Raw genomic sequence first — 20,997 nt, forward strand, 5'->3', positions numbered from 1 at the left:
TTCTTAATTTATTATTTATATTGTTCCAAACATACTTTATTAAAGGCTAAACCAGAATGTCTGCCTATCTTTGAAAACTTGCCAGCCAATGATTTTTGGCTTTTTTCCTAGTGGGCCTGTTTCTTTGTTGACAATGGCTACACATTAAGGTATGTCTAATACTTCTAATAGGCAGGGAGGTATGCTATAGAGCAGGGTGTGACGGCCATTGGCATGTGAAGGAATTTTCCTGCAACATTTGAACTTCTACAACTATCTGAGTGGATATAGAGCCTAGATAGGACATTACTGATCTCCTGGAACTGCAGTTCTTGATGAATCTCTAAAGATCACACTTAATCTTCTAAAGCCATCGTTTGGGATGCCCAGACATTTAAGTTGGTAACTGATAAAGAAAAAGATGTAGGCATGACTTCTAACCCTCTGAGATTTTGGTACAAGAATGCAGGAATTATTGTTATCTAAATAAAACTTCCATAGTCCCTGCTGCCTCCTGTAGTGATCTGCAAATCTATTTTGATTGGTAGTAGAGCTAGTAAGATAGAGCAACATAACTTTGTTTTGATAGACTGTGGCATCTGGTCCCTTACTGGCCACTTCTGCTTTAATTTGACACTGGTCATTTCTGGCCTTGATTTAGGTAGGAGTCTGGTTTTGTTACAGAAGACTACTAGCAATGTTTATAACCATGGAAAAGAGAAGAATAAAGAAATGCCACCCATCCCCAACTGTCTCCCTTTATGTGTACTGACTCAATGTCCTATAGACTTCTGTAAAAATGCTCTCTGTTTTTAAGTAGGAAACCCAAAAGTGAAAGGAAAAATTCATAATCCAACCACTAAAAGCAAATTATATGAAGTACTATGAAGGGAGGAAAGTCCATAAGCCATCTTCTAGGGACTTCGTTAAAGTTGATACCTCGTCGTTTTGCATTTAAATGGAAAGGTGTGTACTTAGAGTTTTGATAAACTGTAAATTGTAAATACCTGGATACATATGATTATTAACACTACCATTTTATTATTTATTTTTATTTATTTATTTTTAAAAGATTTTATTTATTTACTCATGAGAGACAGAGAGGCAGAGAGGCAGAGACACAGGTAGAGGGAGAAGCAGGCTCCATGCAGGGAGTCCGATGTGGGACTCGATTCCGGGTCTCCAGGATTATGCCCCGGGCTGAAGGCAGGCGCTAAGCCGCTGAGCCACCCAGGCTGCCCTAACACTACCATTTTAAAGGCACTGTGTTACATGCCAGCTTTTTTCTCAGCTTCATCTAAAGTTCCTTATATTTTATTTGGAGCGGCAGAATGTAACCATGTGATTAGATAGTCACATAACAATCTGAAGGAAAATTAATATAAAACCACTGTCTAAGAGATGTCCTAAATTTGATTGCCTGTTGGGTGATCTAGACAGTGGCTTCAACCAAGGATGAGATCCCTGACGGCTAAACTGGTTGACACTGTTGCTTGTTGCTGAGGCCTTAAGATTAAACAAGATTTGAAGCCCCACCTCAGAGATTGTTCTCTGTTCCCAATTTCTGTTTGCTTTTTCTGTTTTTTAAAGTTGATAGCTTTTCTTTTTTTGAGCAGTTTTAGGTTTACAAAAAAAAAGTTGAGTGAAAACTTCTGGGTTTCCATATACTCCCTCACTGTTTTATTACTATTTTGATTTTTATTTTCACAGCATCTTTTATTGTTAGTTGCAACTCATTTTAACAGATTTATATTTAATATTTTTATTAAAATTTCTGAATTAATATGTTATTGACTGCCTAAGTGAGGATTCCAGATGCCATATATTTGAATGCAATTACTTGGGACATCCAGTGAAGAATCTAATTGAATTATGTACTCTGTTGTTCAGTCTGCTAGTGGATGATGACTAGATTTCTGGTTCACACATAAAGAGGGGACATTAAAGAGATACTGTTCACACCAATAGCATTTTAATTTCTGATGCTTTTTTATAACTAAAGAGAAGTAAACAGCTCTACGTCTCTGTTGGTACAAGGAGGTATTCTTATCTCAAGCTTCAGAAATTCTTGGTGTGCCCTACTCTGTCCCTGGCAGTGCTTTTGCTTTAGTGAGCACCATGAGATGTGGTATGTGGGGTATAGTTGGGGCAGATGGAGTAGGAGTAGTGATATGACTCATAATGTTTATTCCATTTAATTCATTCCCTGTTTAGTGACAATAGCAGGGAGGCGAAATGGTGGAATTGGCAAAGAAAACCCGAGTGTGCACTCTACCTCAGGAGAAAAATGAACTTAAGAGCTATACTCTTAAATTAAAAATTCATTTGTGTTAAAAAGTTTAGTTAAAGATAGAAACATACCTTTAGGAGAATTAAACTCATCTACACTGATTTGAATTAACGTAATCATTTGTATCAGAAATTGCATGTAGGGCACATTGGACACTCAGTGGCCGGGCTCTGGGAGGGAGTGTAAAGGAGGAAAAGAGGGGCCCAACTATAGGCCTGACTGCTGAAGTGGGTAGCCAACAGTCACAATATCTTTAAATTCAGACTGTTTTGTGTTATGAATTTGGAATATAAATTTGCAATAATGCCTAGATTTGGGACAAAGGGAATTTAAGTGCTAGTCAGCAACCTTGTACAGAAGATATTTTGTGTGAATTGACCAAAAACTGAGATTGCCAAGGAAAAGCCAAGAGGATGCCCAGGCATACTAAATACTAGGCTTAATGCATGAAAACAATGTTTCTGATCCTTCAGATGATGAGTCGTGCTATTGTATTGCCTGTCTGGAACAAGACTGCCTCATTTCTTAAAGCCGTGGGTCTGAGTCTGCAGTTTGAAGGTCAGAAGTACAGATGTATTACCTGATGGGGACAGATAGGCAAGGGCTAATACTCTCTAAAGTAATAAACAAGGAAACAAATTTTAGTTGGGAGAATTGGCTTGGATAGGATTTAGGATCTTAGATAGCTAAACAGAGCATAATCAGGGACTAGAGAAATCAAGAAGTAGAATGGCAGTAAATGCTAAGTTTATCTGTTTTGCGATGTTTCTTTTGGACAGCCATTCTCAATGATTATCATAGCAGTACCTAAGTTATAGTTTGGGAGGATTTGAACCTCTAGCAATCTATTTTTGGGTACTCTGGTTTTAGATCTTTCTACTGCATCATTGGCATCTCTCCAACTAGTCTTTCCAGTCACGCTGGGAAGAGGAGGAAATACAAATGTTTCCCTGCCTTCACAGTCCTTTCTTGACTATAAATTAAATCTCTTCGGTGGATCTTTTAGCATCTTGTCAAGAATGCCAACATCAGTCTGCCATGTTAACCTTTGTACTGTTTGATTAGGAACCGGGTCCATGTTGGTTCAGGATGTTTACTTGGTCATGACACATATTCATGTGTCATATATTACCATACAATAGAGAGACCTAGAGTTGTCAAATTTATACCCTGGCACTGGGGCCAGTAAATGATCATCTGAACCAATTGTTGGGGCACCAAACATGTCTCATTGTTACAGCTTTTTTCTTCCTTTTGCCCTTTTCCTTTTCTGCTTTCTGTTCACTCCCTCACTTTCTTCCCTTTATAAATCCCTTAAACCATCTTTCACTGATGATAAGCAGAAGTATTGAGATATTGCTTATATCTATGCTAGAGAAATCTGTAGATGACACTTTAAGGGGCATTTCACTCATTCTTGTTACAAATTTTATGAAGCCAAAGTTATCCTTTCCGGCTTTGGTTTCCTGGTAAGGTCAGTGGGGGTGTAGCCTAGATATAGTTGATAATTTTATTTGTGGGTAGGGAATTCCATTGGAGACATTATCTACTCTTATACCTACTATATAAAATGTTAGAGTTTAAAAGTCTAAATTTATCCTTCTGTTGAAAAGGACTTAGGCCCAAAATAGTGTAAAAGAGGGCTAGAAGCTATCATTTTTGCTATATAGCATATAAATATTTATGCTGTAATACTTTACTGATAGCTTTTTAGGGAACTCCTTTTGGATGTTTTTGAACTTGGGTAATGAGAAATTTGAAAAAACTTGAAATAATTTTTTCTTTTTTAAAAATAAATAGTGTTGGGATGCCTGGGTGGCTCAGCAGTTGAGTGTCTGCCTTTGGCTGAGGGCGTGATCCTGGGATTGAGTCCTGCATCGGGCTCCCTGCAGGGAGCGTGCTTCTCCCTCTGCCTGTGTCTGCCTCTCTCTCTCTGTCTCATGAATAATAAATAAAATCTTTAAAAATAAATAAACACTGCTATTTCCCTATCTACCAATTATGAGAAGTTAAATGGGTAAAACATTTTAATACAAGCTTTTGGTTTATTCACAGTACTGTAGACCAACATGAAAAATTCTTGGCTGTTGCTCTCAACTTTCTGTGATACTAGCACACCTTAGAATTATATCCAGATAGTCCAAAAACCTTATTATTATTTTGTTGTTTATAGCTTTAGCCTGTTCTCCAACCAAATCTTCTAATTTATCAAGGTTTATAGTAAATAATGACACTTTAAATTGCTTTTCTTCAACAGAAAGTGAATTAATCAGTTATTTAGTAGCCACAAGATGTAAGTGGAAGAGAAAAATAGAAACAAAGAAATTGAGTAACCTAACTTGTGTTAATTGAGAATTGATTGGGTGGGTTATTTCTATAATGTTAACATGTTACATCACCAGCTTGTGGTTGAGTCTTTGTTGTTCTTGTCCCTGTGACTTGATGCCTCTGTGTTTAAATTTGTTACAGACATAACTAAGTTTAATACAACTCTATTACATATTGAAATTCAAGTTCCTTTTGTAAAATCTATGCTGAACATACATTAAATGTTTGTTGGGTGGGTGGCTAGGTGATCAGAATGACATTGAAGGAAGAGACAGGCCCAGCTGTAATATAAGGTGTTGTGTAATGAGTATTTCAAAAGTAGTGCAGATGAGGTAAATGCTGTAAAAGGGTAGAGGAAGAGTCAAATTATATATGATTTGGGGTATATAGAGAAGGAATCATGGAAGAGGTGGTATGATATTTTGAGATGTGCAAACCGATGTTAGCACTTGCAAAATGATAAGACCAAAGCAATAAGCAGGAGGAAATAAGATATGTTTAGACATAGTGAGTATTATTCTTTGGTTGGAGTGTAGCATATTTTGAGGGATAACATGAGATAAAGCTAGAAAGGTATATTAGTATACTATTGCTGATGTAGTAAATTACCACAAACTAGTGTCTTAAAGCAACACAAATGTATTATCTTACAGTTCTGGAGGTCAGAAGTCTAAAATGGGTCTCACTGGGCTAATTAATTAAAGTGTTGGCAGGGCTGTATTCCTTTCTATAGGCTCTTGGGAAGAACCTATTCTCTTGCCTTTTTCAGCTTCTAGAGGCTGCCTACGTTCTTTGGCTCATGGCCCTTCCATTTCATGGAATGTCCATTTCCATTTTCAAAGCCAGCAGTGATCAGTTGAGTCTTTCCAATATCATCAGTCTGACTCACTGTCTCTTCTCCTCTGAGTTCTTCTGTTTTTAAGGACCCTTAGGATTATAACTGGGTCCACCCAGAAAATCTAGGATAATCTTCCTAATTTAAAGTCAGCCAATTAGCAACCTTAATTCTATCTCCTACCTCAGTTCTCCTTTGTCGTGTACTGTAATCACAGATTAAGGGAATTAGTACATGGATATCTTTGAGAAGCAGGGCCAAATTATGAGAGCTTTAAGTATAACCACTGAAGATCTTTGAGTGACATGGTCACAACAGTGAAGTCTAATTTATGCTTTGTATGTTATCTAGAATATACGGCTAGAAAGAAATCAGCAACCTTGTATTATCTTTTTAGTTTTGCCATAGACCCTCTTTCCCTCCTTCCTCTTCTCCTTCCCTTCCTTCTTCCTTATATCCATAAATCCTTAATCAGAGAGAATACGAATGTCCTGAACATTAATACAGCACTGTTTCTGATTGTGTTCACTGAAAGACCTTTTCATCATGTTATGGAAGGAATATTAGACTAGCAGTCAGGAGACCTGAGTTATGATTCAAACTCTGTCAGTAATTTGATTTGTAATCTTAAGGCTATCCTTTAGTCTCTCAGTGATGCAATCCTCCATCTTTATAATCAGGATAATAATAACAGCCATCTGACATGCTCATCTGACAGAGATATAAATATGACTTTATTCCAAAATAATGTAGCATATTTTTGTTTTTTGTCTGTAGAGAGTAAATAGCTGGTAACTTCATAACTTTTTATGTTTCTTTCTGTATCTCAAAGAACCAAGGATCTAAAAAAAATAAAAAGCTCAGTGATCCATGCCTAATTGACCTACTCTGCCCACTCTTTTTTTCCACTACAAATAGGGATCAAGGCAATTAAGTCATAGCAAGGTCAGGTACTATTTTACAGACTTGTTTTCAAGACCAGACTACCAGGCTGTGAGATTCTTAAAACCCTCGCTTTGGGGAAGAGAATTTTAATTTAGTTGAATGGTTTTTGTGGAAGCTAGTTATACATATGAAGGAATACTCAGATTTCCCTTATGCTTTTTAAATAAACACGACAGACCACTGTTAAAAGATTCTAAAAAGTGGGGATCCCTGGGTGGCGCAGCAGTTTAGCGCTTGCCTTTGGCCCAGGGCGCGATCCTGGAGACCCGGATCGAATCCCACGTCAGGCTCCCGGTGCATGGAGCCTGTTTCTCCCTCTGCCTGTGTCTCTGCCTCTCTCTCTCTCAGTGTGTGCCTATCATAAATAAATAAAAATTAAAAAAAAAGATTCTAAAAAGTTTATGATTCTTAAAATTATTTGCTGAGTTATTTGCAAACTTACCCTTGTTTTAATAGAGATATCAGAATGAATCAAATTCAGAACTCTTCCCTTTATTGATCTATCAAACACTTCTTAGTTATCAAAAAAGAAAAATCCGTATGTAGGTCTTAAAATATGAAGGTTTCACATGGACAGTATAGCAGGTACTACTTCAGTACGTGTGACTCTTAGAGTAAATGTTTCAGTGACCTGTAATAGAATTATGATGCAAACTACAAATAGGAACCATGTATATAATTAAGATTTTTCTAGCAACTACATTAAGAAAAGTAAAAAGAAACAGGTGAAATTAATAATATATCCAGAATATCATTTCAACATGTAATCAATATAAGAAATTAATGAGATTTTTTTCTATGAAGTTTTTGAAATCTGATGTGTATTTTCTACATAAAACACATCTCAATTTAGATTAGTCACAGTTTTCAAGTACTCAGTAGCCACATGTGGCTGACAGCTACGGTGTTGGACAGTACAGGTGTGCTGCAGGTATATCTACATAATTGGTGCATAATTTTAGCACCTCTCCTTAAAGCTGTGTGTATTGCCTTGTCTAATCCCTCTGTGACATCGGCCCCACCCCCTCACTTCCCTTCACAGTCTTGCTCTCATCCTCACTTCATTCCATATTGTCCTCGGGCATTTCTCTCTTCACTGTCACAAACTCTCTCTTTACTCTGTCAAGGCTCCCTGTCATGTTTGGCTGAGATTCTCAGTAGGGAAAGTGCCATTAACAGTATGGCGTCCTACCTATCACTCTACCTGCACAAAAAATGTGTTACCAGTAGAAATGTAAACTGATCTCACCAATATCAGTACCATGGGAAAATAAAATGAAGTTCTTCCTCCTCCTTGGAAAAGTTAGGAATCCCTGATAACAGTGATGTGTGATAGGAAAAACTGGTCAGTAGTATGTAATTTGCAGGCTTTATATCCATTATTTTGAAATGTAGAATAAGAATTGTGTGTTTTTATATTATTAACACTTTGTATTTAACCAGTCCCAGAAGCCAAAACACTGAATAGTTTCCTTAGAAATGAGATAGACATATATAAGTTCAATTTTACTGACTGGATTCGAACAAAGGACCATAATCAAATGTTCCTGCCAGACCATTGTGCCTCTTTTCCTTCCTCTTTATAATCAGTTCTTAGGATTTATAATTCCAAGGTATTGTAGTCTTGCATTGTTTACCTCTCACAATGCAGTATTTAGCCCCAATTTATAAATGCACAGACATGTGATTTGTTTTGGTTTTTGCAGAGTAACTCAAAGAGGCAAAGCCAGAAATCCAAAAATGAAATTAGGAAAACAGTTCCATTTATAATTGCATTTAAAAACTATTTAGTAATTTCACAAAAGAAGTATGAAACTTGTACTTCAGAAACTACAAAACATTGTTGGAAGAAATTAAGACCTAAATAAATAAAAAGATATCCCATGTTCATCTTTTCTTAATATTGTTGAGATACTTCTTGGGGCACCCAGGTGGCTCAGTCAGTTAGGTGTCTGCCTTCAGCTGTGGGATCGAGCCCTAAGTTGGGCTCCCTGCTCATTTGAGGAGCCTGCTTTTCCCTGTCCCTCTGCTGCTGCCCCTGCTTGTGCTTGCGCACCTGCACTCTCTCTCTGTCGAATAAATAAATAAAATCTTAAAATGTTGAGATACTTCTCAAATTGATTTACAAACATAACAAATTCCAGCTCCCCTCCCCCTTTTTGGGCAGAAATTGACAAGCTGATCCTTAAATTTATATGGAAATCCAAGGGACCATAATAGCCAAGATGATTTTGAAAAAGCAGGGAAAAGTAGGAAGACTCAAACTTTCTGATTTCAAAAGCTGTTATAAAACTACAGTAATCAAGACAGTGTGGCACTGGCATATGGATAGACTTAGAAATGACTGCATACCTTCCTTGTCTCTGGGGCTCTGGGTTATTTTAAACTGATAGACCAGCCCTCTTTAGGCTTTTAAGAATTTAAGTTTAGCTGATTCCTCCTTGCCCACTTTTGTAGTGCCCGCTTTTTTGATCATAATCTGCCAGTGGCAAAACAGTTTCTGTGTTCTCTCTTTGGAGGGACTTGTCACTCTTGGGATTTCAGGGGTTTTTTTGTTGTCTTGCATACTCAGCCATGTGGTAAATTTGAGAAGAGTTAATGATTTTATGGATCACCTAATCTTTTTTCATTATTATGATGGAAAGAATATTCTCTTCCTGCTTTCTACATCCTAAGCAGAGTGGAAATAACATGGCACTTGGCCTGTAATAGATTCGGCACTCAGTTAAAATTTAATTAAGTGGGTTGAATTCATTGAATACTTAGGTAATATATAAGTATTATACTTAGTGTGCTGAGCACTTAAAAATCATTTAATCCACACACCTATCTGTGGGTATAGGTGCTATATTTATTCTTATATTTTTTAGATGTAAACTAAAGGTTAATGGAGAAAAGGAACTAGAGGTACAACAATAAAGGAACATTTTTGTTGACTTTACCTATTATCATCTTCCCTTTCTTCTTCCTCCCAAATAAAATTCTCGAATCCATTTTTTACTTCTGCAAGAAAAGGAGATGTATCCTTGGCATTGTAAGTTCTCATTTCCTCATTTGATGGGCAGTGAGGCAGAATATAAATGAGGGAAAATCTGGAAGAGACCTAGTTGGACTTTTGATTTAACAGGGAGAAGACATTCTCAGGTCTGAGGGCTTTGGGTGGTCAATAGTAGGAGCTAGGTTTTTTAACAGGTGAATGACAGACAAAATGACTGTTTTGGCTTTGCTACCTACCTTATCATTTTCCCCCTTCCTTTCTGCTTCCAGAAATGTGAAATAGTTAATAGCCTTCAGTTTTTTCATAGGACAGTAGAATTTTAAGTATTTTTCATTACTGTTAGTTTTTTTTTTTTTTTTACTAATCTGCTATGTGAGAATTCCTATAGGTAGCTGTCATGCTAGAGACCTTAAATATAATTGCTTTTATCACTTATATTTGTCTTAACAAATTCCTTTGTAAACTACATGCACCAGAAAGTAAGCTAACAGTGTTTTCATTTTTAAAATTTGTGTTGTTTTTGTTTACTTCCAGAAAAGAAACTGAGATGAGCCTGATCAATAAGCTCAAATAAAACAAATGTTATTAATTCATCTCCAGCTATTTTCTGAAATTCATTTTCTAAGATGTACCATTTGTAACTCACCACATTAATCATTCTACATTTTCTCACATTCTAGTTGATAGATGCAAGTTAAGTTTCATGCATTGCCTATCTTTGTTGGAATTTCAACACCTTTTTAAGTATTCTACATTTTAAAAAAAGATTTATTTGAGAGAGAGAGAGAGTGAGCGAGCATGAGTGGGGGAGGAGGGTACAGAGGGAGAGGGAGAAGCAGATTCCCCGTTGAGCAGGGAGCCTGACGTGGGTCTCTATTCCAGAACCATGGGCTTATGATCTGAGCTGAGCTACCCAGGTACCCCCTGTATTCCACATGTTAATATAAACTGAATGATAGACCCCAGGTCATTATTGTATTCACAAAAAGCATTAATACAGAGACAGCGCTAAAGGTTAAGGAATTGGAATATGGAGACAAGAATTATTTACACATGGTAGGATATTTTAGAATTCTCTGGCTTGATATAACAGTCACTTACTTGCTGCTTCTTCCCTAGTTATCAGGGAATATGAAGAATAGAGAAAGTATCCAGGAACCTAGATTTGATTATTACAACCATGAAGTTCCTGATATTGACCTCAGTGATTGTGAATTTCCACATGTCATTGAAATTTATGACTTCCCCCAAGAATTTCGTACTGAAGACCTCCTGCGGGTTTTCTGCAGTTATCAGTAAGTATTTGCAATTGGTTGGGCATACTTGGGAAGGTGGGATGAAGTTTTCTTAAAATGTCTTCTGAAAAATCATCTCTTGTTTGCATATTCCCTGTTGTTTACTTTAGCATCAGTTTTGTTTATTGTCTTCTCCAAATCCGTTGGAAATCTCCTGTATCAAGCCTGTCTTCTAAAGTTCTTTAAAAATGCCAAATAGTCTTTTTAGACCTCATTTTAGGCATTTAAGAAGAATATCTTCAGTGATGACTTCTGGATGTCTTCATGGTGCATTTAGTCTGTTTATAGTTGTTATAATTATTGATATATTTAGATGTATGCCTGCCATCTTTTTTTGTGTTTACTTGTTTCGTCTTTTTCTCTTCTTTCTTGCCTTCTTTTGGATTGATGAGGTATTTTTTTCTCATTATATTTTATTTGGAAATGATACTGTGTTTCTATTCTTTGATGGTTACTTTAGAAATTACAAACTGCATGCTTAACTTATCAATGGCTAAAGTTAATATTTTTATACTCTTTCCAAATACTATAAGGGCTTTGAACTCCATTTCCCAATCCAATTCCCTCCCTTTCCACCACCCCCAACTAATATGCTCTTGTGACTATTTTCTTTTTAATTTTTTTTTCTTTTTATACTCCATTTTCTGTTAGTATTTTACATAGCATTCTAATTTATCTACTTCCTGTGTTTTTCATTTATACCTCTTGCATCTCATATCTTCCATCTGAAATCTTTTTCTTCCTGCATGGAATATATTCTTTTACCATTTAGTTTAGTAACAATCTGCTATTAACAAACCCATTTGGTTTTTTGTTGTTGTTTCTTTAATGGTGTTATTTCAGCCTCATTTTTCAAAGATGTTTGTGAGGTATTGAATTCTAGGTAGGCAGTTATTTTTCTCTCAGAAATGTGCAGATTTGGGGATCCCTGGATGGCGCAGCGGTTTGGCGCCTGCCTTTGGCCCAGGGCGCGATCCTGGAGTCCCAGGATCGAATCCCACGTCAGGCTCCCAGTGCATGGAGCCTGCTTCTCCCTCTGCCTATGTCTCTGCCTCTCTCTCTCTCTCTCTCTCTCTCTCTCTCTCTCTCTCTCTGTGACTATCATAAATAAATAAAAAAAAATTAAGAAATGTGCAGATTTAGTTTACTGGCTTTATGGAGTGTAAGCAGCTGTAAGTTCACAACTGTTGCTTTTGAATGTAATCTGTCTTTTCTCTTTGGTTGCTCTTAGGTTTCTCTTTTTTCTTGTTTTGTGTATTTTAGTATGATGTGTCTTTGCTTCTTTAAAAATTTATTCTTCTCAAGATTACTTGAGCTTCTTAAATCAGTGAGTTTTTATTTTTCATTGATTTTTACATTATCTCTTTAGGTAGTGCCTTTTTGCCAGTCTTTCTCTTTTACCTTCTCTAAGATGCCAAGAAAATATATATTAGACCTTCTCATTTAATCCTCTTTTTACATCTCTTTTTTTGTTTTCCATGTTTGTCTCTTTTACATTCTGAATAGTTAGAGGTAAAGAGCTTTAATTTCCAGTTCACTAATTTTTTCTTCAGCTGTGTTTAATTTGCTGTAAATCTGTCTGTTGAATGTTTAAATTTCATCTATGTTTTTCATTTTTCTAAGTTCTCTCTCTTTAAAATCTATATGGGCATTTTATAGTTTCTTGTTTTTTTTCTAAAATATTTTCAAGATTCAAACAATTTCTTAAGTATTAAACGTAGACATTCTGTGGTCTGTCTGGTAATCCCTTTACCTGAAATCTTTTAGTTCTGTTTCTGCAAATTCTCACTCTTGGTACCTTGCTTTTTTTAGAGGTTTACTTATTTATTTATTTTTTTTACTGTGAGCCAACTAGTTTCCTTGGAATTTTATTTATGGGAATTGAAGTCTACAGTAGAAGATTTCTCCGGAGAGGTTACATGTTTTCTTCTGCCAAGCACCAAGGGCCCTAAAAGTTCAGCAGCACTGTAAATTAAATTATTGATTTGAGGTTATTCTGACCACTGAGATAGAAATAGTCAAGTGGAGAATGGTAAAAAATGATCGTTGTGTGTCTCAACTAGTTTAACAACACATATAAATGTCTAGTCACTTGGCAGTCTTTGATGTGGTGCCGAGGCCTTTTTTTTTTTTTTCTTTTAAATTACTGGCCTCGGGATCCCTGGGTGGCGCAGCGGTTTGGCGCCTGCCTTTGGCCCAGGGCGCGATCCTGGAGACCCGGGATCGAATCCCACGTCGGGCTCCCGGTGCATGGAGCCTGCTTCTCCCTCTGCCTGTGTCTCTGCCTCTCTCTCTCTCTCTCTGTATGACTATCATAAATAAAAAAAATAAAATAAAAAGATACATAAAGTCCTTTTAAAAAAAAAAATAAATAAATTACTGGCCTATTGATAGAAGAGTTCTTTTAGATTATCCTCATAATACATCAACTAAAGTGGAGTGAGAACTTTAATAAACCTTTAGAGTCATCTGAGTGCTTACTCCTGATAGGTTAAAACGTTTTCTCTTTTAGAGCTATTTTGGTAAAACATAATTGATAATCATTTTTGGATTTTTTTCTTAAGATTTTAAAAATTTATTTATTCAACAGAGAGTGCATGAGCATACAAGCAAGGGGAGTAGCAGGAGAGGGAGAAGCAGGCTCTCCGCCAAGCTGGGAGCCCAACGTGGGGCTTGATCCCAAGACCCTGGGATCATGACCTGAGTGAGCCAAAGGCAGATACTCAACCAACTGAGCCACCAGGCACCCCCTCATTTTTGGATTTTTTAGTGACTTCACCATTCTCTCTATTCTTGCAAAGCATTCAGTTGATTTTGTAGACACAACATCTTTCTTTTTCACACTCATATTTCATTGTTTTAATTTTACTAAATTATGTAATGAACATATAAATCAAAACTGACATAAGTGGGTTTGAAAACAATTGCACTAATTCTTCTTATGTACATAGTTCATACATGTATAGGACAAGCTAAGAGAATCAGAAGTATACCTCTGTATCTTTAACTTATAAGAAGAAAATAAGCTTCAGGAATCAAGAAACGAAAGAAAGAAAGAAAGAAAGAAAGAAAGAAAGAAAGAAAGAAAGAAAGAAAGAAAGAAAGAAAGAAAGAAAGAAAGAAAGAAAGAAAGAAAGAAAGAAAGAAGAAAGAAAGAAAGAAAGAAAGAAGGAAGGAAGGAAGGAAGGAAGGAAGGAAGGAAGGAAGGAAGGAAGGAAGGAAGGAAGAAAGAAAATTACTAAGAAAGAGATCTTCAGGATCTGGAAGAAGTCAATAGCAAGAAGGATTATACTTTAACACTCTAACCCTGATATTAAAAAAAAGTAGGTCTGTTATCTGATATTACAAATTTTAATTTAAAATTCAACTCATGTAGATCTTGAATTTGTAAAATTCTGTTAGGGTTTAACCCCCTACTTTTCCTTAAAGGGCCAGATAAGAAATATTTTAGGCACTTCTGCCATCATTGCACAAAAGCAGCCACAGACAGTATGTAAACAAATGAGCATAGCTGTATTCAGTGAAATTTTATGTACAAAAACAAGCACCCCGTTTTTCTATAAAGTTCTAGAACAGGCAAAACTAGCTAGCAGCCACGCACCTCACTTAAATTTGGATGAGGGGAGGGTATCAGTTCTATAACTAAAAAAAGTAAGGGGGTGACTGGATCCTGGAGGATGGCTAATCTTTCCATAGACCTTATGCTAATTGTATAGGGTTGGTCAGTTAGCCGAATTCATTAACATGTTAAGACCTTGTATCAGCACCTGTTCCATATAAAGTGCCTAATAGATTTGAAAAAGCAGTGAGCTTTAATTTCAAAGTAGAACTATTTTAGATTGTTATTAGTAATGATGATTTTTAAAATCAAAGATTAGCTTTGTTGATGTCTAGAATTTCCTAAAGGCTAATTAATTCTTATGAATTATTAATTTCCCTTTGCTTTGTTTCTTCCTAATTTTACCTTTAATAGACCATTTTTCTATCAAACCCAAAAACATTCCTAAAAAAGGAGAAGCATTTTAAAGGATTATGAAATTCCAAAGTCTAAAAGGCGCTCCAGATCTCATCTAAGGTCTTTTTCTAACTTTTTTTGTAGACTCTTATTATATAGGCTCTTCTGCTATTGAACTTTTTCAGTCTCCAACCCCTGTGGTCATTTTATGCCGTGGTCAGACTTACTCTTACATTCAGGAAATTCTTTAACTAACCTTCAAAGCCTTCTTCATTCCTTTTTTCCTCAAAGGAATTTTTTTCTTGACTGAAGGAAGATATTTTAGCTGTTGTCTCTTTTTCTTTCTTTATAGTGCTTTAGAAAAATAAAGTCAAGGTCACAGTGCAAAAGTCTATAATAATGTCCGAGGGTCAAATACCTGAGTCAACTTTATATTTTAGTCACTACCTTTATCAATATTAATAGTATTTCTGATGAATATTGCTATTAGTTGTAAAAAATAATGAGCACCATTCATTTATTAAATGCCCATAAGTGCTCAACACTGTGCTCTTTGCCTTGTCACAGAGGATCTCATTTCCATTTTCATAATAACTCTGTTTGGAAAGTGCTATGCCCATTTCTATAGATGAACAGACCTAGCTTCAAGAGAAGTTAAATCTGCCCAAGATCTCAAGGTGGCAGAATGCTGACTCCTATAGTATCTGACCCTCAACCCCATGCCCTTTCTACAGAAGAGCTATGTTGAATCTATGAATAGTTTTTAAGTTCCTAGCTGAAAAAATATCATCATTTTGATAGTCATTGTGCTCACTGCAATGTAGCTCTGTTCCACAATAAACGTATTTTTAACAGTCATTCTTTTCTAATTTTGTCTGATGTTTCTCTAATCTTGATTATCTTTTATCCTGAATTTTTCTAACTTTGCTGCAGTTCTTTCCTGTTTTCCCTTTCTTACTTTCTCCAACTAGAAAGAACAGGTCAGTTTTTCTCAATTCCTTGATTTTTTTGTTTTGGTTTGAGGGTTTGTTTCTTGCTCTGTTTTTTTTTTTTTTTTTAAGATTTTATTTATTCATGAGAGACACAGAGAGAGAGGCAGAGACACAGGCAGAGGGAGTAGCAGGCTCCTTGAGGGGAGCCCAGTGTGGGACGTGATCACAGGATTCCGGGATCACGTCCTGAGCTGAAGGCAGATGCTCAACACTGAGCCACCCAGGCATCCCAGTTTCTTGCTCTGAATGACATATCTCCCTCTCCCTCTCCGTCTGTCGATGAGCTTTCATTTGCATTAAATCCAGGTGACCTTCCCTGCCTACCTCCTCTTGCACTATTCTTCTACCTCTCCTCTGCTTCCTCTTTTCACCTCTTCTTGTTCTGTGCCCATAAGAACATCTCTTGTAAATAGCATGATAAATACATTACCTCCCCAAGGGACATGTGAGGATTAATTAGTTGGTGTCTGTAAAATGGCTGGGAATGTAAAATAGTCCCAGGTAGTTCTTTATGATGGTATAATTGCTTTTAAAATTCAGTGGCTTCTTCTGTCCTCCAAGCTGTTTTTTGTGTCATTATCCCCATTCCACCTGTGCGCTCGTTGAGTGTTTATCTCATCATGAAATGCTTTATGAGACTCTATTTGAAAGATGTTTTATAAAAGTAAATTTTATTTTAAGAAATAAAATTGTGTTGTTTTGTTACAGAAAGAAAGGATTTGATATAAAATGGGTGGATGACACACATGCCCTAGGAGTATTCTCCAGTCCAATTACAGGTATTCACCCAGTGGATTGCAGTGTTCTTCCCTTATTGTCTATTTTCTCCTGCTACTTGTTCTTACTTCCTTTGTGTTCTAGCCCGTTGGCATTTTATTCAACCGGTGTAGATAAATGGCACATACAGGTTTTTGAGGCATAGTACTTTGTACCCATGTGCTCTCCCTCTCCCTTTTCACCTTAATCCAGTAGTAATTTGGAGAGAGAGCCAGCTCCTTCCAGTGTTACATGCTGTATAACTGTCAGTTATGATCATACATAGATTATAGGTAGAAATTTAAGAAGCCAGTGTTACTAAATCTTAAAAATTAAGATTGTGACTTTTTTTTCCCCACCTAGGCAAATGAATTTGAAGTAGCCCTTGAACCTTTCTAGTGAGAGATTATAATACCTACTTTCTGAATATATGTTGGGCCTTTTTTACTTATTAGCCTCATGATCGATGTGATACAGAGGCATTCAAAGAAATTAGAGATGTTAGTTTCTGTCTGAACCACCTGGAATAGAGGTCTGCAACTGTAAAGGATCAGATAGTAAATATTTTAGGGTATAAGATCTCTGTCACTACTCAATTCTGCTGTTGTAATAAGAAAGCATCCTTAAACAGTATTCAAATGAATAGAAATGGCTCTATTTCAATAAAATGTTACAAAAACAGGTGGTTGGCTGGATTTGGTCACAAAATCATAGTTTGCTGATCCCTGATCTAAAATAATCACTTGCCAGGTTGTTTATGGATTTTCTAGAGCTGACCACCTCTTTAACTTGCCATGAAAAATAAAACTGTAACATCTAGACATCTAGGAAATACTTTGAGGGTTAGCCTTAAATTTTCTTTTGTATCACTCTTCTTCATACTTCTACTTCCTTATATTTATTCCTCTTTGCAGCTCGTGATGCTCTGGGTAGTAAACATACCATGGTGAAAATCCGGCCCTTGTCACAGGCCACAAGAGCAGCCAAGGCCAAAGCTAGAGCTTATGCCGGTGAGCCTATAATCTCAGGGGCTTTTTCTTGTTGATGGTTGTGTTACTGTTTTTCCAGCACTTGTACCTCATCTAGCATTCTAAAGACATATCACTTTTATTTTTAGTGTTAAAGGAAGTGTGTTTTTAAAGAAAAGACAAAGGCTATGTTGGAAATATGGCATCTGAGCAGCCACTTGGAGAGAGGGTGGGAGTTACAGCCAAGCAATGTGGCTGCGGTTTTCTGATGACATTTGATTCCACCTTACCTCAGTGTTGAACTGTTTGAAAGTGTTACTGTAGAAATTGTGTTAATACAGATGAGGAAGCCAGGGTTGTTTGTGCTTTGCCATGTTAGTTTTCTCTGATCATCATCTGTTGGCCTGTATTAATTACTGCTGAGGCAGCCCTTGTTAGTCTATTTTATATGTTAATTACAGAGTTAAATCATTTGGTGCTAGAGTGCTTTCTCTTCCTTACTTCCTCTTGCTCCCTCCCTTTCTCCCATTCAGAGTTCCTCCAGCCAGCAAAGGAGCGTCCTGAGACTTCAGCAGCCCTTGCCAGAAGGTTAGTCATCAGTGCCCTTGGGGTTCGAAGTAAGCAGAATAAAACAGAAAGACAAGCAGAGCTCAAGAAACTGCAGGAAGCCCGAGGTGAGTTAAAGTGATGGCATTCCTCTCTCATTCTCTAGAGCTCACAAAAAAAAAAAAAAAAAAAAAAAAATGAAGCCCATTCCATTTTGTTTTCCATTTCCTAGGAGCCTTCCAAGTGTGTTGAAATTGTTTTCATGCCTTATATTTAGGGGGAAGACATTGTAGGATTTGTCCTTCCGTTCCACATACCACGGCATCCTAATCCATGCTCTTAACTGTTGTTTGCCAGGAGATAGGTTCGGTCTTCTCAGCTTATCAGCCGTGGCTTTTTCTGTAGTTCCTGCTCCAAAGTCTGAGCAAAATTTTCCTGTGAAGACATAGTAGTCTCCCAAGCAGAAAACATTTGCTGTGGTTTTACAGGGCCACAATTGCTGTGATATTATCTAATGGTTTAGATTAAAAGTAAAAAACAAATTAAGGAAAAGCCATCTACTGACATGGATGATAGTAACTGTAGGAGGTATTTTTTTCTTTAAAGACAGTCTTGAGTGGCTCCATTAGTACATCTAGATTAACCTATCTTATTATTTTGCGGTACCTCCATGTCCTTAGAAAGTATTTCCACTGATCCACAGCAGGGTTTTTCTTTCCCTGTAGTTTGGAATAGAGGTTAAAATCTCTCTTCCCTTTTTCTAGGCTGTTGACTTACATGTAAAGGCCTGGGACTCTGGCCTTACACTTAAGTACTTTTTATCAACCTCCAGGCTTTAGACAGTCTCATTGCCTTAGCCCACGATCTGTGGAACCTGTGAAGGCAATTTATTCTGAAAATTCCACTTACCAAAAAGTAACTTCATTTTTCCATTAAAACGAATTGAAGTTTCAGACTCCTTGTTTATTGCCGGTTCTAACAAGGCCATTAATACTTCCTGTCCACTCTGCTTTGGTGATAGCAGGCAGCTTGCGGACTCTCAGCTGCACTGGCCAGATAACCAGTGACAGAGTGTGTCATGGCAGGTGCTAGAGTTTTAGAGTTGAACCCAACTAATTTTTGAAACCTTAATGATTTTAATGAGGCAGTTTTGATTTTTTCCAATGCATGTTCACTCAGGCCTTTTACAGACTATATAGAAACAAGGGAGAATTTTTCTGTTTTCGGGTTTTTTTTGTTTTTGTTTTTATACATGTTAATAATAGAACTAGAGTAAGGGAGAATGTATAATATCCTTAACCCTCTTTTAATTATCTCTGAGGAAAGTGCTTTCTGTGTGATCTTTCAGAAGATAACTAGAGGGAGAGATAGTACTCTTTGCAGTGTTTCATGCTTCCCTACCGTATGCATGTAATATTAACTGGAACTCTACATGTACTGCAGCAATAGTTTTGCAAAGATACCATCTTAAGTATTGCTCTCTATTTTTCTGTAAGCACATTAGCATGCAGCTTCATTTGAAGTATTTGTTTTAAATGCCCACTTATACAGAGGACATTTCAATGATGCAATTAAAAATGAGACTGTTGGCTCAGTGAGTACCCTATTACTTTTCTAAAGAAGGCCTTTATTTGTGAATGGAGACTCACTGTGATAAGTTCCTCTTATCCATTGGTGCTGAGGCTGTACAGGTTATAGAAGATTCTTTATAATGCTTCAGAGCTCTCCCATTCTTCATCTCTGAGAAAACGCATGTGGAAAATTCCTGATATATCTCTTTTTGACTTCTTTATGCATTAGGCAGATAGATATTCTTGTAGCTTCCTGCATGGAGCCCAAGACTTCTCACTTAAATATTTTTTTCTTAAAAAAAAAAAAAAAAAAAAAAGATTTTTTTTTCCTATGGAAATTAAACGTACCATTTAGGTATTAAACAGAATAGATATTTTTGTTCCAGATCTTCTTCCACTGGAAGGGGAGGGATCAGTACAGCATAGTGGATAACATAATAGATTGTACAATCATGCTGGCTAGATCTACCTCTAAGTTCTACCATTTACTGGCTATGTGACGTTGGATGGATTATGTATTCTCTGGAGGCCTCTGTTTCCTCATCCATAAAGTGGAAATAAAGTGAGATAATCCACAAAAGATGCTTAGTCATCTTTGGAACCCATCGGAATGTGTGCTCTCCTGTTTCTATGGGCCTGTAATAAGTATATGATAAATGTTAGCTGCTGCTGTTTTTACTAATAGTGGTAATATTATATGGTGAGTCTAGCACAGATTTCAATGCATATTTTTTAGCCGTACCCTTTTTATTTTAGGTCTCCTTTAATGCTCTATCAACAACATTTAGCATTTCAGCTAGGCACTTGCCCTGTGTAAAGCATTGTGCTCTTATATGAGAAAATTAGAGAGATGGAAAACTTTGTTTTTCTGCTTAAGACTTATAATCAAGTGAGGGTATCTGCCTTGAGTAAAGAAGAAAATATGATTTTAAGCAGTTGTTTTTCTTCTCACTTCAGTTCTGAAGAATTTTTTTAATTCCAGTATAGTTAATGTACAGTGTTAAATTAGTTTTGGGTGTACAATATAGTGATTCAACAATTCTATACATTACTCAGCCCTCATCAAGATAAGTATACTCTTAATTCCCGTCATCTATTTCACCCATCCCCCCACCCACTGCCCCTCTGGTAACCATCAGTTCTGTGTAGTTAAGAGTCTGTTTTTGGTTTGTCTCTTTTTTTTCCTTTGTTCCTTTGTTTTGTTTCTTAAATCCCACATATGAGTGAAAAATCATATGGTATTCTTTTGCTTAGCATTACACTCTCTAGCTCCATCCATGGTGTTGCAGATGGCAAGGTTTTATTCTTTTGGCTTAATACTCCATTGTATTTATATACCACCTCTTCTCTATCCATTCATCTATTGATGAACTCTTAAGCTGCTTCCATAATTTGGCTCTTGTAAATAATGCTGCAATAAACATAGGGGCGCATGTATCCTTTCAAATTAGTGTATTTTAGTCTTTGGATAAAGTACCCAGTTGTGCAATTACTGGATCCTGTGGTAGCTATTTTTGATATTTTGAGGAACCTCCATAC

General features: G+C 36.6%; 1 protein-coding gene across 2 annotated transcripts in view; it reads left to right on the plus strand.

Annotated features, from left to right (window-relative positions):
- R3HCC1L (R3H domain and coiled-coil containing 1 like) overlaps positions 1 to 20,997 on the plus strand; it is an 85,868-nt gene that overhangs the window by 58,334 nt on the left and 6,537 nt on the right. For both annotated transcript variants that reach the window (XM_055299820.1, XM_055299819.1), the window contains exons 3-6: positions 10,495 to 10,670; positions 16,326 to 16,396; positions 17,288 to 17,383; positions 17,875 to 18,015. In XM_055299820.1, coding sequence (XP_055155795.1) covers positions 10,495 to 10,670; positions 16,326 to 16,396; positions 17,288 to 17,383; positions 17,875 to 18,015 — 484 coding nt within the window. The remainder of the gene's footprint in view (positions 1 to 10,494; positions 10,671 to 16,325; positions 16,397 to 17,287; positions 17,384 to 17,874; positions 18,016 to 20,997) is intronic.

The sequence above is a fragment of the Nyctereutes procyonoides genome, unplaced genomic scaffold, assembly GCF_905146905.1.
Source record: "Nyctereutes procyonoides isolate TBG_1078 unplaced genomic scaffold, NYPRO_anot_genome, whole genome shotgun sequence".
In the NCBI taxonomy this organism is placed as follows: domain Eukaryota; kingdom Metazoa; phylum Chordata; class Mammalia; order Carnivora; family Canidae; genus Nyctereutes; species Nyctereutes procyonoides.